The sequence below is a fragment of the Vidua chalybeata genome, chromosome 6, assembly GCF_026979565.1.
Source record: "Vidua chalybeata isolate OUT-0048 chromosome 6, bVidCha1 merged haplotype, whole genome shotgun sequence".
Lineage (NCBI taxonomy): Eukaryota > Metazoa > Chordata > Aves > Passeriformes > Viduidae > Vidua > Vidua chalybeata.
Window position 1 is genome coordinate 33,952,274 of NC_071535.1, and position 27,471 is coordinate 33,979,744.

Below are 27,471 nucleotides of genomic sequence, written 5' to 3' on the forward strand. Positions count from 1 at the left end.
CACCCTCACCCAGTTTCTTTCTAAGAATTTATATCCCTTCAGTAATTTGATTCCCAGCCTTCAGCAGCTATTACTTATCGCTTAAGTAAAGCTATTTTCATTAAAGCATTACTATAGACAGTCACTTTGCCTCAGATTCTTTTCAGCCAGTGCATTTGCTATGAGATCCATCAGAGACTATTGATGTATATTAGGAAGTGCATTGGAGAGAATTGCATTCCTCTGTCAATCCCATAACAGCTCTTAGTTGAGTGAAATCTGTAACAGTCTGTTCCTACAGCAGGCAAACCCTAAAGGCACGGAGTACCAAACCAGCCTTTCTTTTCTACCTGCTCTATTTTTTGGTCTGATGTGTCCTCCAATCCAAATATTTTCAGTATAGCAAAATTTTAAAAAAATCAGCATTTAAGATAGATGGAGGCAGATATAACTTACAGTGTGGGCAAACAGTTAAGTCTTTATCTTCTGTAAAGAGAAAATTAAGTTTGGGGCAGATTTTCATGGGAGCAATCTGCTTTGCCTATTCCTTTCTTGGAGGAAAATTGCAAGCAGACTAATTCAAGGGGCCTGTAGTGTGATACATTCAGCCTGCTCTTATCCATCACCAATTCCAGAGCAGACACACCTATATACAAATGTCTCGTAGAGAGATCAGCTGCACAGTGCAAGAGGGTTGCAGTGCTTCCCAAAGATGCCCAAGGAAAACAGTACCAAGACTAAGCCAGAATTTGAGCTGTTCTGTAATACAGGAAACAACTGCTGGTTCAGTCCACGTGACCATTCAAGCCGTATCCCTTGGATAACAGAGAAAAAAAGATTTGTGTTTTTTGGCAGGAACCCCAAAATTGAGCACTCAAGTTTAACTAAAGGGTAGATTTTTATTTCCCATTAAGACATCTCAAGGACATAACTGAATGTAAAAAACCCACAGAGGGGCACATACAGCAAATGTGGTGAAGTACAATGTGAACAGCCCCAGGGGTTCAAGTAAGGTAGGACCATTAGCAAACTGGAGGAAAAAAACCCAAAACTCTGCTGAAGATGTTGTACTTTCTTCTCCATTTACACTGAAAAAAAATTGAAATCCAACAAAATCCTTGTATCTCTAAAAATACAATCAGTCCTGGCTAACAAGTTTATCAAGATGGCAACAGGATGACTATAATACAAAACGTTCACTACTACACTCTGTACACACCTGTTGTCCAAACCCTCCCCAAACCCGTGTAGCAATGGTGCCCCCATTATTTGCTTGCTTGCTGGGCCTGCCTGCGGAGGAGAACGTAGATCTTCTCCTTTATCCAGTCTTTGTTGTACGGTTGGTATGTCTGAGTATCAGCACGGTAACTGCAGAGGAAACAAGAAAGAAATGTCAGTCTGCTCTGTAGTACATCTACCAGAAGGACTTCACAAACAATTAATTGTCCTCAAGTGTATGAGGTAGAATGTGGTGTACAGAAGGTAATATCAGAAGTAGATGGGAATTGCCACTTATCAAATGGATTTATCCTATTCTCTAAAAAACAGTTGTCCAGGAGATCAGACTGAGCCTGAAACAAAACTAGATGCTCCAAGCACTACTGAGTGACTGGACCACTGTGTTCACATTTTAATTCATGCGTTTAATTACTTAAGGGAGACAACAAGTAGAGAATCTTAGTATTCTAGAGCTCAGCCTGCAGAAGAATAGTTCCACCAGGAAACAATCTAATTTGTCTTAATGAGTCAAACACTTCTTCAACATTACTTCAAAGAGTTATTTAAGTTTTCAAGTTTCAACTTCTGTGTGGAATTTTTTTTTAAATTATTAAGATCAAATTTTTCCAGGAGTAAAGGCGGACTCACAGATGGATGACAAAGGATTCTTGCCAGTTGGTACTGAGGACAAGCTTACATCTAACAAGGATACTTCGTAAAAAGCAAACTGAAAACAAGAACCCACAGATGCATTTCTTTGCTACTCAAGGATAGTTGATAAAAGCAGTCCACTTGCAAGGGCCAGAGAATTCAGTTACTCAGGGCATGTTGAATTAAAACAGAATGAGACTAAAAACCAAAAGCAATCTGAGAGAAGTTCTGTGTAGGCTCCTGCCCTCCTTTCTCTCTCAGTCATTAAAGCTGAATATTTTGTTCATGAAGATGGTACTTTCACTGAATGACTCAAGAACTACTAAAGTCCTGGTCAGTCTTTAAATCTTGATATACTTTTATTTCTGATAAGAAGGGTGAGATGGACAGTGGTAAGAAGGTAAGTAAAAATCCCAATTTAACTAATTCCAGAACAATTTATAGTTCTAACCTAAGGAAAAAACCCTAAGCATGCTGTTTCTAAGGAAATCTTACTATGCAAACCCCAGCATGATTGGATCAAGGCCAAACAAACAGCTTCAGTGTATGTTCACACAGCAGTGGTTCTAGTGCAATGTAAGAAATGCTTGTTCAGGAAAAGTTACTTATTTCTACCCTCTATCTCCAAATCCTTTCACCATGCTACACAGCAAGAGCAGACATCAAGTACTTCAGGAAATTTCCGTGAACACAAAACACGTCTATTACACCTTGTGCTGTGTGTGCCATCTGGTGGAAAGCTATAAGCTGAAGTAGAATTTGGCATGACACTGATTTTAGAAGCCTAATTAAGAAAGGCACAAGACTATCCTAGAAAACAGTTGCTACCTCCTAAATCGAGAGGCTAGTTTCAGTCTGTTAGATAAACTTTCATGTTGCTGTATCTTGATCAAAACAAACTTTTGGCTGCAATGAACTTCTGTAGCCTTCTACCCTACCGCAAGTGCTGCCTTCAGCTGAAAAAAATTCTGTAACCATTCTGCCTCCTGAGGAACTGGACCAACAGCACAAAGGGAAATTTAAACAGATTCTAGTAGTAATAGAACAGTCAGCTGTATTTAACTGCAGGATTTCAGTCAGTTTCAATGTGAGTAAAATCCAAGAGGAACCATTAGTTTCTAAGCCTTCTTTAGAGGTACCTTGTATTTATACACTTAATTGGACTGGGCAACTTGCTAGCTGCAATACAGTTACTGCTAAAAACCACACAGAACAGCATTATGTTAAACTCACATAGAAGAGTTTAGAGGGAAGACTTCTGACTTTCCTAAGTCACTGAAATGGACTTGTACAACTGAACTTACACAAGACAGCTGAGGTCTGCCAAGTCATCAATGAAGTCAAACAACTGGCTGATATCATATGTAATGGATGGACTGTTGGGATTCATTCTCTTCAGATGCTCTTCATACATTTTACAGACTCCTACAGAGAAACAAGATTAACCATGCAATATTAAAAGACTGTATGAGCTGAAACTGTTTCAGCTCTTGATCCACAAATAAAAGTTTAGAGACTACCACCGTAAAAACAATCTAATTTTCTAGAGCTGAAATACTTTTGTTCCTAGCAATTTGCATTGAAACATAATACTATAAAATCAGGTAAGATGCATGGAAAGAGAAGTTTTCCTCATCTAGGGGAAAAAAGTTTTAGTTCTGTCAAATATGTAACTTTTCATGCAGTAAGCTCCAAAGGACATCTGGAACTCCTTCTAATAATTTTAAGACAGCAATTAGAACATATATTCCTACTGCACAAACACCTCAGAAACAGAAGAATTCTTAAGAATGATCATTCTTGATCCAAGAGTCAAACAAGGTATTGAGGTAAGAGTGACAGCACAAACCTGTATATACATTTAAAGCACTTTCATTTATTTAAACTAGTCCACTAATAATTCAGATACATTTGAGAAGAATGTAATATTAAAATGAGCACAGAGACTTTACATGGTCTTTGTTATACTTTTGTTTGCCTCACAAAACCTCCTGCAAGATTAATGTTAAGTGAACTACAGCTCTAATAGTTCAATCTTCTTTCCATGTTCATTATGTGTATCAAAGTTTTGCAGGATCTTTACTCTGGCACATGTGCCACGAGACTGCAAGTTATGCATCAATTGCACACAATCCTTTAGTTAATATATTATTTCCAGCAGCAATCTTTGCCTTACAGTGCTAAGAAAAGAATAGTGAGAATTAAGTGCTGATCCTGCAATGAAGTAAGTCTGCTCCATGAGTCCAGAAAGAATATTGTCTACTCTCCCAAACTGGATGTGGTTTCATCTAGTTAAATCAAAACCAGACATTTAATAGAAAAAGGAAGTTTTAGAAACAAATAATAACTAGTTTTTAATTTGCTAGAACATGAGTAAGCTAAAAGCATGAGGGTTTCTGTGAATTACCTTTTAAAAACATGAAGACAACTTATTTTCTTATTAAGTTTGTGAATATGTCAAAAAGAGGATTTTAACAATAGTTTTTAACTATTGTTAACTATTTAAAAAATAGTTTTTGCATCCACCCACCTTCCATGCATTCATTCACGGATTCATAATCAGCATATGTTCTGCCTTCTGGCCTCTTGGTAGGCTGGACAAGTAGAATTGTGTGAGACTGGAAAACAAAACAAACACAAAAATACAGGTTACTTGCACACTTTGAATGTTTTTGGTTTGAATTAAGTTATTTATATGAAAGAAGGAGTAAAATGAAGCGTAATAGTAAAATATTAGACTAGCAATCAAGGACACAGACATTTTCCACATAGCATTTACTATTTATATTAACTGTGTTAATCAGTTTTGTTTTCAACAAGTCCTGTCAATCCTTATGGAACTTTAAAATGTGTAAAATCACCAGTAAAGCAGCTATTGTGTTGAAAAAAAATACCACAGAAACAGTTTCTATTTAGACAGACAATCAAAGCAATAAAGTCAATGTATAAGAGCTGTGGCATTACTGCATTTACTTATTTAATTCCAAATGCAAGCTGTCAGTAATATTTTCAATGCCACAATTAAAGAGAAAAGAGGGGATCTAACTTAACCACACTGTCAGGTTCACCTGAAAGATTTTAACAGAATTAGCTATTTTGAGTTATCGATTTAACTTCAAGGGAAGTGATACAATAAATCTGCACTTAGCACTCAAGATTATTTCTTGCAAAACAGATGTACTGGTTTTTCCCATTTCAATGAGTTTATTTAAACAGTAATTATGGCACAGAAAACTGTTCCAAATGTTGGAGTCCATAAGCTCGTTTTTCTGCAGGGAAGGCTTAGATGATTGTACACTCTGTGGCTTCCATTATTTCCATAACATTTTTCACTTGGCTACAGCAAGTAATTTGAGCAAAGAAGCAAGATTTTTAAAGTGTACACAATCTGTGATCTCATTAACAGGTTGCATACCACAGAAAGTTTGCAAGCATGCTGCAAATGGCCGTTTCCAGTGCTGCTAATTGGATCCAACGTTTTCAGTGCTGATATATGAGGTGAGCGCACAACACAGAGGCAGGGTAAGATATCATTTGTCTTAGATTAACCAGCAGCTGACAGAAAAATCCTGACCCATACTTTGGAAATCAGTGAAGATACCAATTCAGTGCTCATGAAAAGCAGTGACAGAAAAGAGAAATGACAAATGTTAGAATTTACAGGAAAAAACCCAAACAACAGGACCAGTTCTTATCCCATAACTGACAGTGTTCCCATCCCTGGAATACAGTTTTCAGTTCTTTGTCTCAACACAGCAGTAGCAGATTCTGAGAAGTTCAGGAAAATGTTACAAAGAGAAGAAGATGGAGCAAGACTTTATCTAATCAGAAATTGAAAAAAGGGGAATTCTGAGCTGCACACTGTAACAACAAAAATCATACAAAGGAGAGTAGATAATTTAAATCCACTTTCATGTATGCCAGAGGATGACTGACTTGAAGGGAATTCCCCAAGGGGGGCTGGTATCTGGCTGTTCCTAAGTGCACTGTACTTGGAACAGGCATGTCTTAGCAGGGAGTCCAAATGACTGGCAAAAATTACCATAAAATAATTTTTCCAGCACTATCATTTTAATTATATGGTCACTGAGGAGTGCTAAATGAATGTATAAATTCTGAAATTACCCAAATAATCAGATTATAGAAACATCAGTGAGCCAGACATGTAAGCCAGTTCCTTCAGAACTTCACAGCAGAAATCATTTGGGCTTCTGACTTTAAGCCATTTATCACTTCAGACACTATACAATATCCATTATCAGATACTGGCCCAGAAAAAAATGTAAATTAATACCACTGGATCACGTGTATTGTAGAATTAATGCTTTTCAAACATTTCTTTGGGAACTTGACATTATTTTACTATAAAGGGAAAAAAAATTGTTGGATTTGATAAAATTGCTGGTCCTGTCCTGCCTTACCATGTAGGTACAAAAAATGACAAGCTCAGAAGCTTGAAGGAAGTCTCTTACAACTATTACCTGCCCCGTGAGCCTAGGTGACAGAACCAAAACAAGGGAAGATCCACAAACCTTTCTGCATTAGCACCAGGTTGTCTGGAGAAGCCCAACATGGACTGTTACTGTGATGATACATATGTTGAATTTCTTTGCATTTTCCTTAAAAGCACAGTTGTACTGGCTGCTTTTAAGCAGGACATGGAATGAGACACCACATGGTTTATATTATACCAATTTCGAACTTCTAGGGAGCGCTTTAGAAATTGCTCCTGCTACTGAAGGCAGAACCCTGTAAAACTGGTTAAGGCAGTGCCAAGAGCCAAACCAGCAGGACTTAAAGGCTACGCAGCATCTGCCCAGAGGCCTCCACCATTTGTAGTGTATTTGACAATAAAGTGAAAAAAAAAAAAAAAGCCCTGAAACAATAAAAGTGGAAGATAAACGCATATTGTACGGGCAAGATGTGCAGTGATGCAAATACCAACCAGTAGCATACTGCACACACCTAAATGCCAAGCAGAAAAAGTGGTCTAAGGACCACCTTTCATTTTGGCCAACAGGGACAGGGCTTGTAGCTGCTCATCATGGCCGAAGTCAACTGCATTGGAGGAAGTACCAGGTAGATGTGGAACTTCGCTGCAAACCGACAAGCAGCTGTCCTCCCGCTGCACAGCAATAACTTGCTTCAGCACATCTCAATTTATTCGATGAACGCAACAAACCACGTTGATAGGGAGGCCTTTGAGCTTCAGCCTGCCATTCCCAGCGCCCACAAACGCAAGCTCCCGCCTTTCCCTCCTCCGAGCCGAGGGGAGGAGCAGGGAAAGCAGCATGGAAAGCGCAAATCAGCCATTTAAGGCCGGCTCGTCCGACGGGCGACTCGCGGGAAAGCGCTGGGTTTCCAGGGGCGCCCTGAGAGGGGGCCGAAGCTGCCGGGGGACAGGGGCGGGAGCCTCCAGCGCACCGCTCCCCGAGCGCCGCCGCCGCCTTTGTGCCCCCGCCCCGTCCGGCCCTGCCCCGCCAAAACGTGCAGCCGCCCGCCCGGGCCCGCACCACCGGCCGCGGCCTTCCCGCCCGCAGTGACCCGGGGAACAGGGAGAGGAGGGGAAGGGAAGGCTGCCCTGGCGGGCGCGGTGCACAGGGAACCCGGCGGTCCCGTCCCGTTCTCACCATGGCGGCTCCGCTCCTTCAGCACCGCCGGGCAGAAGTGGCGCGCGGCGATCCCCCACAGGCCCCCGCGCCCGCCGGAAGCGCCGCCGCGCCAACGGCCGCCACCATAGAGCCGCCCGCGCCAGAGCGCCGCGCGCGCACGCGCCCGCAGCGCCGGCGGCCAGGCTGGCGGGGGCGGGGCGCGGCCGCCGCCATCTTTGGTGAGGGAGCCGCTCGCGGCCCATCGCGGGCCGAGGCGCCGCCCGCCATCTTGGAGTCGGGCAGCGCGCGGGGCGGGGCGGGGCGGCCGCGGCCCGTCCCGGAAGGGGAAGCGCCGCGCTGCCACTTGGCCGCCGGGGCAGCGGACCTGGGAACGGGGTGGCAGCGCTCGTCCCGCACGGTCCCCTCGGCCCTGCCTCAGGCTGCCCCGCTGTGAGGAGCCGCCTGCGTGCTCGCTGTCCCCCGGCCCTCTCTCCCGCCTCCCCTGGGAGCAGCACGGTGCGGGTGAAAGTTCCCCCGCCTCAGGTGAGGGCCGGGCCCGCCGGCTGGTGGCCGAGCCACTCCCGCCCCCTGGCCGCGCACCCCCGGCTGGGGGCCGAGCCGGCCGCTGCCGCCGGGCGAGAGAGACATGGCTGAAAGCCTCTCCTGGGAGCTCCGTGTCTGCACGGGTTAAAGGCGTGCGGTGGGGAGAGGTGGAAAAGTTGCTGTTGGATTTCACTTCAGAGGACCGGACAGAAAGCGGCGAAATGGATGACTTCCCCTCCATCTGCCTGCTGTCCCTGGCCATGCTGGTCGCCTGCTATGTGGCAGGAATTATACCCTTGGCAGTTAATTTTTCCGAGGTAAGACAACTCCGCCAAACTGCTCCTTCGTTGCTAAAGGAGAAACCAGAGATATCTCCCAGTAGGAGTTGGTGCCGTCCCCTTGCAATACGGCAGCGCTGTTAAGGATAAAGCTTTATCTTTAAAATTTATGAGTGCAATATTCATTTTCATTCAAAACTGCTGTGTAAAATTATGCTTGTTTCACAGTGGCCATTTAAACTTGTTAGTTTTGAGTCGAGTCTCTGCTACAGGTGAAGTCTCAGCATGTAGTGTAAGGACATGAATAAGCATGGCTATTCTTAGAAGCTTGTGTAAGAAATGGCTGAAGTCAGTGATTATCTCTTATGTGCCTCTGGGCTACTCAAATTAAGGCTTCTAAAACTATTCCAAGAATAGTCTCAGAAAAACTTTGATTCACAATTTTTCTCACAGTTTGCACTGTTGAAAATTAAACTTTAGCTCTTTGATTACTACGGAACTTCAATTTACTGCCCCATGTAACTCAAGCTATTATTTCAGAAAAATATCTTGGATAAATAAAGTAGTGTTAAAGGAGAAGGAGGTTTTCAGAGATTGGGTAAGTTGCCAAACAGTACAGGAGTTCCTGATTAAACATCTTTGTGTGCTTCTAAGAAATAGTTGTTGAGGTGATGACTGTTGTCACAGTCTCTGTAGGTTTCCTAATATCCTCTGATACCCGAGGGGTTTTTCACTTTCTAAATGATGGTTATTTTATAGAGGCATGGCGTAGTGAGAGTTTAGGCTACTTTTGGGAAGCAAGGTGCTGGAGTAGAAATGTGCCTTTGTCTTCCATCAAGTCAGAGAGCTGCTTGCACCTGTCCTTTGGTCCCATCCTTACTCGGAGGCTTTGGGAGCAGTAGACACTGAGCAGCTTGGAAGGAAAGGCTGGTCGTTTTAGGATAAGTACAGCTCAGCTAAATGAGTTGAAACCTAGCAGTCTGTTCAGGCATCTTCACATGAACATCAGCAGAGTTCTGTTTTGCCAGTGCTTCATCTGATGCTTTGGTGGACCTGCCCTTATGCGTCTTCAGTGTTGTTGCTTCCGCTGTCTTGCTCTTTAAAACTCACTTCTGCCCTGAAGCCCACGAAAGGTTTTCTTGCAAATTTGCTGAGAGCACTGCCTCGTGTGCTAATATTGTCTCTTTTTAAATTTAATTTTACATTTTGCCATGTATGTGCTTGATAGTCACCTGTTAACTCTTAACTTATATTCAGTGTTGTTTGAAGTTAAGGTTCTTGACGTGTTTTCTTTGTGTAGTTGATTCAGTGGTCTCCTAAACCTTTCAAGGCTTCCAGCAGTTGCAGGAATACAGATCTGTTGTGGATCCAAAACTGCCTAAGCAGTAATCACATACTTAATTAGCCTTTTGTGTGTGTGGTGTTTTACCACCACACAAAATATGCAATGTGCAGTCAAGTTTACTGCTATCTTAAGCTCTCAGAAATTCTAGACTTGGTTTTACACTTGATTTAAATCTGAGATATTTTTAAGGGTTTGCATGCAGTGCTGGTTTAAAAAGAGCAAAATATCTCTGCTCATGATGTCCAAATCCTAGCTAATCCTGGAAGTGTCTAATTAGAAGTTATAATTGTTTTGTTTAAAATTATTATTGCTTAGGATTCTGCAACAAAGACAATTTCAAACTGAAATGACTGTTTGGACGGTCCATTCTATAGTTTGCAAAAAGTTTTGCAGCTAGCCAAAGTGAGTAAAAATGCCTCTTCCCACTGGCCATTTGTAATGATTGAGTTGAAAACAAAGGTGAGTGCTGTGCATAGTATACCCCAGATACTAGAGAACAATAAAATTATTCATTAGTGTTAATACATTCCTTCAGATTATCTTTTTGCCATGGAATTTATTATTTGTGTTCTATTATTTCAATTAGATTAAGATATTGGTGAAAGTATAAAACTCTGAGTAAACACGAATGGTGAAAGGTGCCAACTGAACAGAGCTGTGCCTTAGTTCTGTGTGCAGAGGTACCCTTTCACTTTAATCCTAATTTACAGGACTCTGTTGGTCTAATTTAGGACTGGAAACAGCGCTCTTCCAGTTCTGAGGCTATTACCGAAACTGTAATCTAAATTAAGAAAAAAAATTTAAAATGAAGTTGTAGCAGTTTGAATGTTTTGATGGTATAACAGAGGCAGGAACTGGGGCCATGTCCTCCTGAAAGTAGGTGTGAGTTTTTGATAGGTCCAAGTAAGAGTTTCAATGCCCTACAGACTTCAAAAAATATTGAACAGTGAAACAGTTTGCTAATTTGAGGGTTTTTTCCCATGGAGTTTTAGCACTTACTTTTTTCCCATGGAGTTTTAGCACTTACTATGTTGCTCTTGTCTTTTAACATGCAAATGTATTTAACAGAAATGGCTTGATTTCTTGTATAAAGGTGTATTCCTTCTGCCTATATATGTAGGCTGTTCTTATTAAATTTCTATATTCAGTACACGTAACTATTTTGTACTGAAAAGGAGATGGAGACTTACGTTGAAATGATAACTTGTTAGTCTGTATTATTTTAATGGATCTTTAAAATTCACAGGTGCCCAAGTGAAGGCAAGCTATACCATGTATTTGCAGTTGTAATAAATCAGTATTACTTCTGACACTTTTCTCTGTGTTTATGTGTGTATGCAAAAAATACTATAGTGTTGCAGATAAAAATAATGGGTTTTCCTTGTATGTTACTATATTTTTGCATAATTACTTTATGAAGAGCAGATATTGAAAATTTATCTTCTCGTGTAGATTGCCACAGTATGACAATTTACCAAGTGTAATTATTGTATGTGCAAGTATACAGTGCATATTTGTGGGAACTTTACACTTGTTTTCATCTCTTGCATATTACTGTTGGAGTTTCCCCAGTAATGCTGCAGCTGTTCCCTTGTGGTCACATTTGGCTTGCTTTTGGGAAGCTGGTTGTGCATCTCCTAGTGCCTTCTGCTTCTTCCGTGCAAGTGTTGCACATTTCAGTGAGACTGAACTATTTGTGTGGTTACAGTGCAGGAAGGAGAATGGATGGCATAATAATGATATGCAACAAGTGGTTTCCTGTTATTCAAATGCTGCCCTCTGTCTCTAGGTCCTCAGTAGTTAACATTAGTGTTTTGGTGGTGCTCAGACTTCTCATTGAACATGGAAGATGATGGTGATTCTGCCACTGAACATGTGCTGCACAGTTCTTAGGAGGATCTAAACTCCCATGGTTGCTATATGTTATATGATAGGGCTTCTTACAGAAATTATGAGTAATGGCCTCTGCTAATTGTCATATTTTAGACTCTATTATATGATTATGGAATGGGATTTTAGTATGTGTTTTTGACTTTAGCCTGTCAGCGTAGTCACAAGGAAGTGAATTGGTGAATTTCTTGGTGAAACAGAATGTAATTCGTTTGGGAGGAGGATATATCTCAGCTTTTTGCCCCAAACTAGAATATAACTAGGAAGATAACTCTAACAGTAGCAAGTACTGAAAAATTATGTGTGGTTTTTGTTTTTGTTATAGAAATTATTCCAAAAATATGAATCAAACTATTATTCTTTACTATAAAAACATTAGGTTTATATATTGTTGTTAAGGTTTAGTTGCAAATTCTCAATATTTATGTAACAAGTAACCCCTTTCCCCAACATCTGTTAATAAGGGGGAGTAAAGATAGTTTTTTCATTCTTAAAGTTGATACCTGTTTTGTACTTAATTGCAGGAGAGATTGAAGTTGGTGACTGTTCTGGGTGCTGGGCTCCTGTGTGGAACTGCCTTGGCTGTCATTGTGCCAGAAGGAGTACATGCACTTTATGAAGATATTTTGGAGGGTAAGAACCAAACTCAGATGGCATCATTCAAGATAACTTAGATCGTGGTGTGTTATGATATACTGAGGCTTCTTTTTAGAGTTTCTAGATGAGATTGATAGAAGAGCTTCAAAGCAGGCATAGAAATGCAAAACTACTCTAGGCATGATATTACACATTGAGGGATATGATCAGTCTGCAGATTGATGACTCTTGCTGAGTTATCCAATCATTTGTGAGTCTGGATACTGTACTGTTCATGGAATAACAGCCTTTTATGACAGGTCATGTGTAGTGTTTCTTATTCTGGGGAGAGGTTAACTTCCCCTGGAACTTCAAAGGAGGTGTAAGGGTGCCTTTGGCAGAGAATGAAATTATGGCGTATTTGCGCTTCTCTTTGTAGTTTAGGCTGCTTCTCATTAAAGCAATTGCAGGAGGTGTTTTACAAATGTATGTCCCTGCCCTAATAAGAATTTCCTCTGAAGCTGAAAAGCATCTTGGAATTAATATACTTAGCTGAAAATTATGGTTATATAGGGCTAATTTACAGAGTAGCAAGCATTTCTTCTTGGGTAGTGGTATACATTACACATCTAAATCTCTGTGTTCAATCATCCAGTTTTAGTCTGCTGTCACTGTTGTAACCACCTCATTATCTCTAATGAAGAGCTCAAAGTGACCAGAGATTTTTTTGCAGGGATGTTTGTGTGGAGTGTGTCTTACAGCCAAAAGCCTTAACAGACCTCAGTTTGAGGTCATGACATTGTTTCAAATAGCCAGGGCTCATCACCTATATTTGGAGTGCACTTGAAATTTTGCTTTTGCTTGGAAACTTGTGCTATTAGATGACCATTGCATGTATGAGATTTTTCCAGTATGCTCAGAATCAAAATTTTGAAGGTAAAAGGCAATGGCAGTGGAAAGCACTATAAAGTTGATGCTGTAGAGAACCTTGCAAACATCTGGTGTACTGATGTTGCTAATCTGGGATTGAGAGGTAACTGTAGTCCTTTGCTTTTCCTGTAGTACTGGGTTTTGTGTTTCTAAATTTCTAAATTTCATTTTAGTAATATGCTTTAATGTATATTGTTTTAGCTTCCACTAAATTTATGTTGTTCTGCTTAGATTTAGAATAAATAGAAGATAATACATAAAATCATCCGTTATCAAGAAGTGAAAGAAGCTCTGATTATGCCTTTATACTGTACTATAATTTGTGCACTCTGATGTCGATGTCTCTAATGAGCTGTAGTTGTGGGTTTTAGTCTCCATTCAGTTTTAATTCTGAGTAGACTGATTTTTCTCTTGTAATGGTACAGCTAGCAGTGAATACAATTGCTGTGAACATTTGCAGGTTTTAATGCTTTTTCACGAAATGGAGCATATTGTTCATGTATGGCTCGACAGCTTGCTGTGTAGAGCTGTATGGACTGTAACTTTGTTTAGTATATGGCAAAAAAAGACACTTCACAGTACTGCAGTAGTAACAGCAGAAGTATTTACCTTGGAAAAAAAGAGTTTGTGAATGGCTTCAGACTCAATATCTAATTCACAGTATTGTGTGTAACAACAGTCTGATTTTTTTTTTTATACTGCAAAGGGACAGAATTAATGGGTATTACAGATTTAACTACAAAAAATTATTTATAATATTTTTCTTAGAAGAGTAGGATATTCAAAATTAAACTTAAGACTATGAGAACAGCTTTCTCTTTTATTTTCAAGTTCACCTATTTACATAATTAAATGTAGAAATGTGCAGCTAAGGGAAACATTGAGGAATATTCATATATGCGGAAAAACAAAAAGAGAAATCTTTTTTTTCCCTCTTTCCGGTGTAGCTTAACTCTGACTGGTTGCTTGCTAGCAAGCATTTTAGTGTTTTCCATTGATATGGAAGTAATTTACTATTACTTCTGTATTTACCTGTGGGTAAACAGGCCATGGAATAAATAACTTCTAATTTTCAACCTTCTAGGCTGAGAGCAAATCGCATATCATGACTTGGATTATTCTTTGATTATAAACCTGTGTCTCTGTGTAGTGAAATCTCGGTTTGGGTGCTACCAGCAAATAAAATACCTTTGCTGACTTCAGTCCTTTGTTTTAACTGCTGAAACTGTATAATCCCTGTCAGAAAGATTGCCCAAAGTTATACAGTTTTATGGCTTGAAATGATCTGAAGCAAAGTCAAGTTCATAATATAGATGGCAAAAATCTTGTGTGATCCAAAGTAATTTTATTGATCAAACTTGTTCAGCAAACATATGTTTGAGGTCTTTGCTACCAAGCTTATTCTGATGTGCTTTGACTGTTGTAGTGGCATTGTGGGATGAACATACACTTGTCTCATCCAAGAGGATGTATGAATATTCCAGCAAGACAATTACTTTCTAGAGTAAGTCAAGTTCTTGGTATAAGTTTTTAAGGCTTCTGAAGAGTAGTTGCCATCCAAAAGACCTAAAAGTGAAAAAAAACATGGACAAGCTTTAATGGCTTGTGTAGGGAAAGGAAACTATGCATCATTCATCCCCAGGGCTTGGACTTTGGGTTTCTGGGAAGGTACTGACATTTGTAGCCTGCTTGACTTGACTTAACTATTGTATCAATGGGGTGTATCAATACTAGCTTGTTTATATCTCAGCAGCAGTTAATCTTCTTAAAGATGGTATTAAATCTTTTAGTGGAGGGAACCTATTTTATCTCCTCCTCTTATATTTTCTTACTTAAATGAAGATAATGAAGTAACTGCTTGATGGTATCTCTGAATATTGACAAAACGGGCAACTTCAGTTAAAAAAGAAATTTTACAGCAATTTTTGTGAATTAATTCGTATTTAAAATGCAACCTGGCTTATAACATATTAATGCTTCCTTTGTTTTCCATGCTGAAGATGTATGAGGAGAAACCAACCAGGCTTTGCTAAGAATGTTGTCTAAAAAAGACCATAACTAAAAACTTTTGTGTATTGTCCAGGAATGTGAAGAAGGCTTTTGGCAGAGGAGGAAAGAAGTGGCCGTGTCATGTTTAGTCTCCTGATCTGTTTGCTTGCCTGTCACAGGAAAGCATCACCCAGCGAGCGAGATGCAGCACGTGATGGAATCTGAGAAGGTAGTGAAAATCCCAGCGGTACATGAGCACGGCCACGACCATTCCCGGTTGCACGCCTACATTGGTGTGTCCCTTGTTCTCGGCTTTGTCTTCATGCTGTTGGTGGATCAGATAGGCAGCTCTCATGTGCACTCTACAGATGGTAAGTAAAGATTCACTTCAATTAGGCTTGCTAATTAGTCTTAATTAACAAGTTGTATTTTTTTTTTTAATGCTACCAGGGTGTAATTTGTCCACTTATGTCCAGAGTTTCAGTAGGTATTTTAAAAACATAAGCCTTATGATCCATGTAAACTGTTTATGCTGGAAATCTATCTCAAAATTCACCATAATTTGAGAGCTTTCCTCAGTAACATGTATGAGCACATGTGGAGTGGGTGTGGAGGGTGACTTGACACTTGAGTTACTGTTTGTTTTACAGTATCACCCATAGGGGATTTCTTTGGCTTTTCAAAAAATTTCAGGTTAGTCTTATATTAGTTTATTTATCCTACTTAATTGTCATGTATGTATGTAAAATTTGCACAGAACAGCAAGTTATCTGTGTTTGCACAGAACAGCAAGATGGCAGGAATGATTAGATGTAAACTCTGGTACTTTAACTGCATAGCTGGACCTCTCACATTAGTCTAAAGCCTTGCATACTTCAAAATACTTCTTGCTTTATGTAAAGATTTGTCAGCTTCGTGCAAGACTCTAAAAACGCCTACAGTTGCCTTCATTTCTTGCCTGTGACTTCATGCTCAGAGTGTAGCTTGAAATGCACCAAAGGTGTTCTGTTTGAAAAGGTATTTTATTGCCTTTGGCTGCTCATTTTCTCCCACACAAGGCCCTCTGATGCTGGAATTTGGCCCTCAAAAAAATAAGGAATTGATCTTAAAGGAAAAGTGAAACACATACAAAGGCAGGGGGATGTATTTCGGCTGGATTCTTGTCAATTCACAGTGCAATTTGTTTGTATGGGGTTACTGTGGTGGGACAGGTGAAAGGCCAGTGCAGAGGCTATGTCACATGTGTACTCCTGAAGAAGTGTGAATGGAGCCACAGCCATGGGTAGCTGATTTTCAGAGCTGTTCTAAAGAAACACGGGCAATGAGGATATCAGGGAGATGCAGTTGAGCAACTTCCAGAAGAATCCTTGGTTTGTACAGGTTATGACCCTTTTCTGTGTCTCTGATCCTAGCAAATACCAGAAGAAGACTGTGATCTGTGCTAGAGATATACATTACAAAATAGAACATTAAGTCAAGTTTTATCTATCCTCTACCTGTCACAGGAGATGTAGCAGTGTTTTTGTAATGTTTTTTTAAGCTACTGAAGAAAAACACTTTTCTCTTGAAGCAATCAATGTCTTGTAGTTTATTATCTACCAAGTGACTAGATGTTCCTTTGCCTAAACTAGAAAAAATCAGTAGGCCTGAATGAAGGTATGAAGTCAAATGTGATTCTTTGTTTTTAGTAATCAAAAAAAAAAAATCCAATCAATCCAAAATAATTGTAAAGGAAATGTTTTTTTGTGAATATCTCCTCCTGTTTGACATGAATATACCATTGCTGTCATGCAAGTGCAGCTTATGCAATTAATTACTCACATGGTTTCCCCTTCATTTAGAAGATAAAGCTGACCACAGAGGATGCATTAGTTTAGATCTGACTCACTGGGAAACTACATGTGTGCCTGGGAATGAAGAGAGACTTAGTGGGTAAGGGGCAAGGCAGGAGGAAAGAAAAGGACTGGAATTTCTGTTTCAGCATCACTGCAGAGTTAGTGTAGGTGTGCTTACAGTTGTTTTACAGACCACTGGGATAATTCAGTCATGGCTGTTCAAACTATCTGAAATTAAACAGTTGACTAATCAGATGTTTCTGCACTTTGTAGGGCTTACCCACCCTGCAGTAATTCTTTGTAAAAGTTTCACCACTGATTGTGTAGTGATGGATATTGATGTTGCCCTGTTGTGCTGTCAGGCAAATGTCATTTGCCTGCAAATGTTAGGCAATTCTGGTCAAAACACTGGATCTCAAACAGCCCTGGCTGCATTTCTCCTTTGTGCTGTATAACATCAAAGGGAAATCTTTGCAACTGGTGCTGTGACAAGTAGACTTTATTGTTTACTAGGAATTGCCAGGGAATCACTGCAACAAAAACTGACCAAGACTGTCACCTGAAGGAAACTACGAACCTTGAGCTGTGTAGGGAAAAATCATCCTGACTCTCGAAGCACCTCTGAATTCTTTGGATCCAAAAATAGCTTTTCTTTTTCTTGGTGGCGCAGACCTTTAACATTTTTCATTTTAGGGGGTTAAGAAAACCATCTGCTTCTGCCTATGAGAGAGATCCTGCAAATTTCAAAGAATTGTCCATGAGTCTGTCACTTGTTTTTTGGCAGAACTTCAGGTGATTTGAAGGTGTTTAGTGTCAAACCATTTTGCAGTAAATCTAATGCAGAAATACAGAACTGGTGATCTTAAATACAACTGCCTAAACATATGGGGGAGATATGTACAGTGAAACTTACAATATTTTTTCTAGCATAATTTATTCATTTGATCTCTTTATCATAACTGTTCTCATGACTGTTTCAGATCCAGAAGCTGCAAGATCAGGCAACTCCAAAATCACCACAACACTGGGACTAGTAGTCCATGCTGCAGGTAATGTGAGACCTGTTATTAATGTGTGACAAGTATAGGTGTTGCTGTGTGGGTCACCTTCAGGTGCGATGGAGACATTTGGGTTGTGCTTTTGGAGGTGGCTTTTTATAAAAGAAAGAAAAAAAACAAAAGGCGGAGAGAACTAAAGTTCTTTCCCAGAATTAACTGGGAGCTCAGATGATTCATGAAGTTTTATTTGGGTACAGAATTTTCTCTTTTACTCTTTACTCTTTTGTTTTTCCCTTCTGAAAGGTTGTGTGATGCTCACTCTCTGCCTCTTCAATTCCTATGCCAACTCCTTTAGCTGCTAAATTTCAATACACGCTAACAGATTTGATAAGTTGTATGAAACACCTTTGGGTTTGCTTGTTGGTTGATGGGTTTAAAAAATACTAATTAAAAAAATAGTACCTTGTAGGGAAAAAAAAGGACATTATAAGGTGGAGAACAAAAACTTCACTGAAACACATTTAGGCTGACTTGTAAGGACTGACTGTTAGGTGTGTGTTGCAGTCAAGCCATGTTCATATTGTGATTTTTCATATATATGGTGCTTTTTCATGTCCTGCTGAAGGTTGTTGTCTAGATAAGTCAGAAGATGTTGATCAAAAAGATACTTCTTCACCAAACAAAACATGCATATATTAAGGAGTAGTATAGTATCCATTTTTTATTTCATTTAGACAGTGTATTTATTGTAAGTGATAAAAATATTTACAATGGTATTTATATTTTAAAAATCATTTAAAGGGTAATAATTAAAATTCTTGCAATGCTTAGTATCTAAAAGAGATTTTTTTTACTAGAGAGGAAGTGTCTTCTAGTACAGAAGACTAAAACAACTAAACTTGTTCTAATTTGAAGGAATGTGTCAATATGGAGTAGATTCCCATTATGGTTTTTGTGGTCTTGGGAAATATGAGACAGCTCTTTTTGAGGGTTTTCTGATATTCTGAAATGTTATGGCTTAACAAACAAAGGCAAGTGAATCCTCTTTTGGGCTGCTATTGTTAATGGCAATTTTCAGTAAAAGAGCTTCTTGAATCAACGTGTTATCTACTGTCAGCCTTTGAGGGGGTGGGGAAGCTCATGTAGAAGAATAATCCATGAATTTGCACTCCTTTTTCAGCTGATGGTGTTGCATTGGGTGCAGCAGCTTCTACTTCTCAGACTAGTGTCCAATTGATAGTGTTTGTTGCGATTATGTTGCACAAGGTGAGTTACCATTAAAAAAATCTTACTTGTTCTTCAAAAGACTATTAACACTCACAGGAATTGCTAAAGATCTACAGTTTCATTAGTGATGTAATACAGAGGTGTTTAATGCCATTGAAATTAAGAGGTTAGTACAATGTCAAGGACCAAAAAGCATGGGTATGAAATATGACAGAAGAGCACATGATTGATGCTAAGTCTGAGTGGGGTACAAGTGAGAGACAATTCTGACTGCCTACTGCCTACCTTGCTTTCAGAGGTTGGGAAAAATCTCCCAAAAGTAGAGAGGGAAGAGTAGCTCATGAAGAAATGTGTCAGCTTCACACCAACTTGTGAAGCTGGTATGGTAGAGTTTATTTAACAAACAAAAAAACCCTAGTTATTATTGCTGTAAGAGACATATTCCGAGAAGTTCTAAGGGGTGAGGCACAGAAGTATATGCTAGTGCATCAGGAGGAAAAGCAGTTTCATGCTGATTACAACAGTCTTGGTTCTGTGATGCTCATCAGAAAATGAGGAGGATATTTGTTGTGAAGGGTTTTAGTGTTTGAAGGGTTAGTCTTTTGAAACCATTGAATATCAGAGTACTAAATCAGAACAATTGACTTCTGGTTACCTCTGTTGTAGTAACTTCAACACCACTCATATACCATTTATGTAGGAAAACAAATGTTTTGCTGATGGTAACAAGTAAACTGGCTCTTCGAGAGATCTTTGCTGAATACTTGTGTGAATGTGAACGTAGTGTCTATGTAGGCTCTAAACATACCTGTGCAGATGAAATTTGCCTTAAGGTAGCATAGGCATGGATTACAGTGATTAGTCATAAATTCATCAGAAATCATACATAATTACATGTTCAGAATGTTAGGAAATGCATATCTAGTATGTCTTTTCTTCAATGTTCATACAAGTAATTGTGGTTTACATAAGTTTGAGGGTGGCAATGTCACTGTCTCATCTTGGAGCTTAACTTATAGCTACTGCCAGGTGAAACTTGCTTTTGCTATTCTTAATGTTCTTAACTGACTTCTGGAATGGAACAATTTTAGAGGAGGAAAACTTCTCCTATGAATATTTGGTAATAGAAGAGAAACTTACTTCTTCTCTGGTGTTTTTTTTTATTCTGATTCTGTCTGATTCTTTTGTCTTTCTCATATTTTTTCACTCATGATTTCTTTCTATGTTAAAAAAAAGATTGTGTGTATAAAAACGCTTAAGATATTTTAGTTTTATGTCTTACCTCAGAAATGTCTGGGTGGATTCCTATTGTCTCTATACAAACAGAAGTATAGTAAATGCTGTGAGCAGTGGGACATCTATGCCTTTTGGATAAGAAACTGGATGCCACCAGAGGGAGAAGGAAGTGTTTGTTTGCTTCCTGATGAGAACAGGAATGAACTAATCAAAAGAACGCAAGTCTTTGTTAACATGCAGGCTGACTCTTACCTGTCTTTCGGCAATTGCTTCCCTCCCCATGTTAATTGTAGAATTTTCCTACTGCAGATGAAAAAACTGTCTAAGGATGTGTGATAGTAACAGGATGAAAAAGGAAATTACCTAAGTTGATGAAGTCTTAGGAATTATAGCAATGACTGTAGTCAGAATGAATATTTTAGTATTTATAATGACTACACAAATATGTGTTTTCTGATAGCCAGAACATGAGGTTCTGTTAGGTTTGGTTATTAAGGTGGGGCAGTGTGCAGAATGCCGTTGATTTGGGTTAGCTGCAGCATGCTAGTGCTCACCCTGAATGTCTTCCAATTCAGTCCATTTCAATGTAGTAAGTCGTATTTCAACCTTTTCTCATTTTTCAGGGGGTTTTAGAAAGTATTGTATTAGCAGTGAATATTGTTTTTTGCAGGCACCAGCTGCCTTTGGCCTGGTTTCCTTCCTGATGCACGCTGGGCTAGAACGGAATCGTATCAGAAAACACTTGCTGGTCTTTGCGTTAGCAGCACCTGTTATGTCGATGGTGACATACTTAGGGCTAAGCAAGGTAGGTTCATGGTTTTGTTCTGCCCAAAATCTAGCTTAGTGGTGAAGTTTGGGGAAAGGACTGTGATATGGGTTTCATATTACATAATTCCAAACTGCCTGAGAAATTAAGCAGAATGAAGATATAAAAAAAGTTGATGAAAAGGTAGGAATATGAATGCGCAAAACAAATAATAATCCATGCATTTCACATCAGAATCAGTGACATAACTCCTTTGTAGAGTTTGGTATAGTTTTTTTTTAAGTTTAATTACTGTTTTTTATCCTTTCTACTGCTCCCCACTGAGAAAAATTTATTCATATAGCAGGTTTTATGTGATGCCTATTTAAATAAGTAATTTTCAGCATTGTTGCATGCATTCTTCTTTTAATATGTAGGTAGGAAATTATCTCCTCTAGCTTCCCCCACCATCCCAGAAGTGGTCTTCTATATTCAAAGTCTGTGTCAGAAGTTGAGTCCTCAGCTAGAACAGTCTTTGTGCATTGCTCCATCAAGTATTGTTGTGTCTTGGGTCTGTACAACAAATGGCCTGTGAAATGGAACACTGCACATGAGTTTATCATCTCTGTCCAAATTAAATGTTTCTGCTTCTCATAGCGTATCTTGGGATGCTCCTGTATTTCTCAGCTGTGGTGTGTCCTGCTGGTGACTTGCTATGGTGGTGTGTTGTAAGGGATATAACATGATCTCATGAAACTCAAGGCATGAGAGGAAAGATTAAATCATCTGGGCTAATCCTTTACTTGCTGGATAGGATTAATATTTGACATTACAGTACAAAAGACAGCAGAAAAAAGGTTGGGTCTGTAAATAGAAAAAAGAATTATCTTTGAGCACTGTTTTGAAGTGTCCTCATCAAGGGCTGAGTTTACATTTTGCCCTCCAGAAAATTGATGAGGCATCAAGGCTGTCACAATGGTTTTGTAGTTCCAGATGATGTATCTTTCTGTTTGGAAAAATGATCTGAGAGTAAGCACAAGAGCTAAGATTACAACTGAGTTGGAAAGCATTGAAGAAATGTTTGAATCTGATATGTGTGGGTTTGCATTTCATTGCCTTTACTGATCTGTAGCATATCTTAACCCCATTATGAAGGTGAAGAGGTATGCAGTTTTGATGCAAAAGATGCATTTCTTCATGAAGTTTGCATGGAAATGCTGGAAAAGTTTTGGGTGTTTAATTCTACATACAAAGGAAGAATTTAATGAATGATGTTCTGGGACTTGGTTCCCAAGAGCAGTGGAGAAGATATTTAAAGGCTAACATCTTCTTTGAACCCCTTGTTTAGAAAAAGGGAGGAAAAAAGTCAACCTTGAGCATCCTCCCTAAAATTCGTGGCTTTGCAATATGAATTTTTTTTTTTTCAAAACCTGTTTGGTATATTATCTGTGAGCTGATCAAACAAGATGCTTCAGCAGACTGTGACTTTCTTCCTTTTCTGAGGGTTCTTTTGTAAGGGTTTTTTCTTTTTTAAGTCCAAAGTGAAGTAACTAGCAGGAGGGGTGTCCTTCTGCCCCTACAGCTTCAGGGTACCAGTTACTACATGTAAGTTACTACATATAAGGACACAAAAAATCACACTAAACCATTGTCATTGTGAGAAAGAGATATTGTGAGATGAGACTTGATAGAAATCCTACTGTTCCAGGATACTGAAAGATTTTTTTTTTAATTACTGATTGAAGAACTTCTGCTTATTCTCACTTTTTTTGCTCTTTGTGTTTCAGAGCAGCAAAGAAGCCCTTTCAGAAGTCAATGCCACTGGAGTTGCTATGCTGTTTTCTGCTGGGACTTTCCTTTATGTTGCCACAGTTCATGTTCTCCCAGAAGTAGGAGGAATTGCTCATAGCCACAAACCTGAATCAACTGGAGGAAAAGGACTCAGTCGTCTGGAGGTGGCAGCCCTAGTATTAGGATGCCTTATTCCTCTAGTTTTGTCCATTGGACACCATCACTAAACGCTGAAATTCCAATGTTCTCCTCCTCGATAAGACATGAGCAGTAAATGTCTGCTGCTCCCTTTATCATTCTTTTACCCATCATTCATCCCATCCACTTTATGGAGTTCAGAGGGAATCTTGATTGCAAAATGAGGAATCCTGGGAAGGTTTTTAGTGTAGCAAAATGTACTCTGGCAGCCGGATGCAAATTCTATGTAACTTTCTTTTCTGAAGACATTTGCTATTTTAATTGCTACTTCTGGCCCTATTCTCAGGGAAGATGGAACTTGAAGTTTAAGAAGGGTGAGCAGGGAAGAACATAGCGGCTCCTAACGAAATTGCAATCACCAAAGTATCCTGCAGTTCAGCTTTCACAGCTGAGAGCAAAACCCAAGGATGGCTTTGTTGTGAGAGGTTGAAGTCTCACTAATGAAGAAGGGGGCTCTCCCCCATCGGTTCTACATTGTCCTGGCAATGCGACTGGCCCTTATGATGCTTGTCACTAATTGTATTGCAGAAATGGGCTACACTGGGAACTCTACACTGCTATTGTCACAGAAGTGTCACTTAACAGGAAAGAAATTATGTAGATAGTGTGTAGGATTAGAGGAAAAAATCAGCTGTTTAAGAAAGTGCAAATGAGTTTTGCAGTGTATTCCATCATTTAAGACAAAGGATAGAAGCAAGGAGAATAGTGTTTTGATTGTTTATTCAATTGTTAATAAATTCTAAAAGGCCCTGTTTCTTGGGAGATAGTCTTCTGCCCAGTAAGTCAAATGTTAAGCACCAAAAAATGTCAGCAGAAATTATGTATTGGCTACTGGGATACACTAATGCTTCTGTTGAGAGAGATACCCATAGTGCCCTTTGAAACAGAGCTGTTCTGGGCTCTGAGGAGTAGAAATCTGATGGAAACAGCTGTTGAGGGACCAGAGAAATTTATTAGCTTATTTTCAAAAATCTGAAAATTTGCTGAAATCCGTGGAGGGCTGTGTGGGTTTTTCACTAAATAAAGGTATTACGGCTAACAAAACAAGATGTTTAGTTAAATATTTATGCTGCAGATAGAATGCAAAGTGTTTCTAAAGGAGTTCTGAACAACAAAAACTCAAACCCACCAAAAACCAATCTGGTGGGTTCCCAGTGGACCTTTTAGACATTTTGCTTTTCCTTTGGGAATTGTTCATTTGCCTCTTACTGATAAGTATTAGTTTTGGTGAATCTACTGGAGGACTTTCTGCCAATTGTTGATGTCTCTCACTACAGAGGAGTGATAAAAGATCCCTTCATTTTCAAGGCACAGCTTTGTCTTACCAGGTGCCATTTCCCTTATGCAAAACATGTTATACTCTAATGTGCATTGAAAAGCCAGGAATGCTTGACATGTAAAGAATCAGCATAAGATTCATTCTTTAGGGGAAGACTTTTTAATGCTGGTCCCCTTTTAAGCTATACTTTTTCTGCACTTTTTGAAGATAACATTGCCAAATCTATTTTTCTTCTTTTTGTCGTTTTTTTTTAAACAGTCTTGAAGAAATATCTTCTTAACTGAAGTGCTTCTTGTTTCCATATGAATGACTACGACTGTTTGTCATGGCATTTATTACTTAAACTGCAGAGCCCGTTGTGCCTCATAACTTCTTTACATTTTTGTTATTGTCCTGTCTGTTTGTTAGTTCAGAGAGTAATGGGTATGGCCTGGCTCTTGGACTAGTGCTGGCTTTGTCTGTTGGCTCTGTAACAATACTGATGTATCCCAGGATTTAACCTAGTATTGATTCCCAGGAGTGCTTGTTCATTTGTGTGTTTTACTATGTAAGATCAATGCAAAATTATTAGAAGTCATATTTTCCCATAAGACGGTATTTTGAGATAGAATTAGTGCTTCAGGCCTAAACAAGCATTTCTTTTGTATTAGACCTTCAATATTGTGTTCTGAAAAGCCACTGCAAAATTAGTGATGTGGACGGGATCCTCTTCTGTGTGTTTTTCAAATTTTTTTTGTCTGCTTCGGTTTTGGGATTTTTACAACGTGCGTAATGCAGCTGGTAAGTTACTGGTTTAAAAAGTTCAGCGGGACAGGTTCCTAACACATGCAAATGATACACAGGAATGTTTACTCCAGAGTTCTGTTCTTCCTGATTCCCCCCTAATTACCTTCTTCCTTGATAATCTCACTATTTTACCATGTTTAATGTTTCCACATAACAATTTCCAAAAGCTGAAGGGTTTGCAAGAGGAGGAGATAGCTTAGTGCAGCACTAGGTGCTTGCATTTCATAAAGCAGTAAGTTTTTATTCTTTAACCTCTGTCCTGTCACTTGCATGTGCACCCCACCCTGGGCGTTGACACCCTGCCCGAATTCCCCTTCAGCCTCACTGTGTGTATAACAATAGCAGTGGTTGACAGAGGCTTCCCATTCCATACCTTTTGTTCCTGGCTGAAGCATGTGGATAGTACCTTTTTACATGGATCAGTGTGTATTGGTGAGGGTGTGGCAGCCGGACTTTTCACTGCTGACATAACCTGGCATATTAATCACGGGTGCCACTGCTGAGAGGTCTTGTCATTCCTGTCCTTCACATCATGTTCCCAGTTTCTGGGGCAGCCATCAGAAATAGTAGTAGTCCATTTAATTATTCATGAAGTATAGAGGCCAAGTTACAGCAGCAGGTGAAGGAATTTGAATGAAAACATTGGCAACTCAAAATTGGCACAAAAATTCCAAAAACGTACATTTTGGCATTTGGTTGACAGAAGACTTCAGTGATTTTTATTTTTTCTTCTGCCCATTTAGAATTAGCAAGAGCATGTTGTTTTGGCTGCCTGTTATCACTGAATGATTATTTTTAATTGTGTAACTGAAAGTGCAGTGACTGTAGAAGCTTTTGGTTATGTTGATATGGAAAATGTAAAATTTTATATTATCAAACATTTCCAAATTTTTAGTACCAAATGGAGGATTATTTTCTCGATGCAGAGTATTTTAATGAGTTAAATTAAATGGTCCATTTTATTATAGCCCTTTCTTTCTACCTATCTCCCCATCTGTCACAGTAAATCCAAGCATTGCATGTAGTCAGGGCCATCTGGTATCATTTTCTACTCCTCTGGAGACCTTGGTGCAAACAAATTCCTCTTACTCTCTCTGCCTGTTTTTTCTTCTGTGAGGTAAGTGGCAGTAGGTCTAGCAGGTAAATGCTTAAACCAAGTGCCAGCCATGTCCCACTTTCCTTCTGTAAGTCCCCCTAGGAAATCCATAATCTTCTCATCACCTGTTTCTTTTCAGTTAATGATTTCCTAATTGGCAATAGGAATTGGACTAAAGCTGTTACTGTTGATCCTCTTGTCTTCAGGTACTTCCCCTACTGTTCTAATGCTTTTATTGTTCCATATATGAAGAAGGGAAATACTTCTTTTTCAGCACTCAGTGACAGAGGCAGAAGCTGCATTGACATTAACTTAAGTAAGGATGGCAGAGCTGTCACACCAAGACAGGATTTTTTTATTGTTTTGGCTTGTCAGATGGCTGGGTGTTAAACACAGAAACCCACTGTTAACTCCAAAGAGCTGTTTCCAGGTGGATTATATAAAAGGCTAATCTTACCCAAGAGGCCCAGGAAAACCACTGTGTTTATTCAGGAACTAGTTCAGAGCCTTCAAGGAGCTTTTGATAGCAGTGGGTGTGTCCATGTGGTATCAGCTGATTGCAAAAAGAGAGAGATGTTATGGAATAAATGCTCCTGCTGCTCCCTTTCTGTTCTGTGCTGGCCCTTGGGAAAAGAGAAGGAAAGTGTACTTGGATTCTACTGAGGGTGGAAGGAGTTGATGTGATTGCAGTATGGGGGGGGGAGTTTATGATGAATGTTGGATTCTTTACCACAAGTTTCAGATTCCTGTTCACATCAAACTTATTTTAAAAATATTTTTTTTTCCTTACTGTTATATCTCTTAGCAGCCTTGGCTTTCCAGGGAAAAACATTGCGTGGTCATTGCTGTTTACCGTACATGTTTCTCCATGTATGGAACTGTAATTTTAATGTCTTTTTTCCAAACCATTTGTACACAAAATCATTCCATGAATGGCTGCCTTATAATTTTTCCACTTTAATTGTGAATGGTTAAAATAATATTGCCGTTTTCAATTTGTTTTATTATATTAAATTTTTACTAGGTGCAGTGTTTTGGAGTTGGCTTGTCATTTACTGCATGGGATTTTGTGACAGCTCTAAGGGAAAGAAATTACAGTTTTAAATGGGATGCAAGCATTGTAGACAGTTTTATTTTTGTGGGAATTTGCTGCTTTTCTTCATGATGTCTGAGCACCTCTTGCAAACCTGGAATGTGACACTGCATGTTGGGAGGCAGTGTAGCCGCTGGATTTGGATATGGCTCTGAATGTGTTCAGAGGTATTAATGCAGAGATGATGTGACAGCTCT

At 39.4% G+C, this 27,471-nt stretch overlaps 2 protein-coding genes across 2 annotated transcripts; one reads left to right on the forward strand and one right to left on the reverse strand.

The window, feature by feature from the left end:
* Positions 1-858: 858 nt before the first annotated feature.
* Positions 859-7,583, reverse strand: ERH (ERH mRNA splicing and mitosis factor). The gene is made up of 4 exons (XM_053944860.1): positions 7,479-7,583; positions 4,379-4,466; positions 3,153-3,273; positions 859-1,347 (listed from the first exon to the last, which is right to left on the reverse strand). Exons 1-4 carry the CDS (start codon positions 7,479-7,481, stop codon positions 1,245-1,247), a joined length of 315 nt encoding a protein of 104 aa, XP_053800835.1. The 5' UTR covers positions 7,482-7,583; the 3' UTR covers positions 859-1,244.
* A 212-nt stretch (positions 7,584-7,795) lies between these two features.
* On the forward strand, positions 7,796-27,220 carry SLC39A9 (solute carrier family 39 member 9). The gene is made up of 7 exons (XM_053944859.1): positions 7,796-8,299; positions 12,020-12,128; positions 15,170-15,361; positions 17,806-17,874; positions 19,004-19,089; positions 20,957-21,091; positions 22,819-27,220. The coding sequence occupies exons 1-7, from the start codon at positions 8,204-8,206 to the stop codon at positions 23,047-23,049; spliced, it is 918 nt and encodes a 305-aa protein (XP_053800834.1). The 5' UTR covers positions 7,796-8,203; the 3' UTR covers positions 23,050-27,220.
* Positions 27,221-27,471: the final 251 nt, after the last annotated feature.

What these genes read in the sequence shown, in the direction of transcription:
- ERH (XM_053944860.1), bottom strand. An exon ending in CGTGAATGAATGCATGGAAG is followed by an intron (nt 3,274 to 4,378) that starts GTGGGTGGATGC and finishes GTTTCTCTGTAG; the next exon opens with GAGTCTGTAAAATGTATGAA. An exon ending in GCAGACCTCAGCTGTCTTGT is followed by an intron (nt 1,348 to 3,152) that starts GTAAGTTCAGTT and finishes TTTCCTCTGCAG; the next exon opens with TTACCGTGCTGATACTCAGA.
- SLC39A9 (XM_053944859.1), top strand. Translation starts at nt 8,204, where the DNA reads ATGGATGACTTCCCCTCCATCTGCCTGCTGTCCCTGGCCATGCTGGTC. An exon ending in TCATGTGCACTCTACAGATG is followed by an intron (nt 15,362 to 17,805) that starts GTAAGTAAAGAT and finishes TGACTGTTTCAG; the next exon opens with ATCCAGAAGCTGCAAGATCA. An exon ending in CATACTTAGGGCTAAGCAAG is followed by an intron (nt 21,092 to 22,818) that starts GTAGGTTCATGG and finishes TTTGTGTTTCAG; the next exon opens with AGCAGCAAAGAAGCCCTTTC.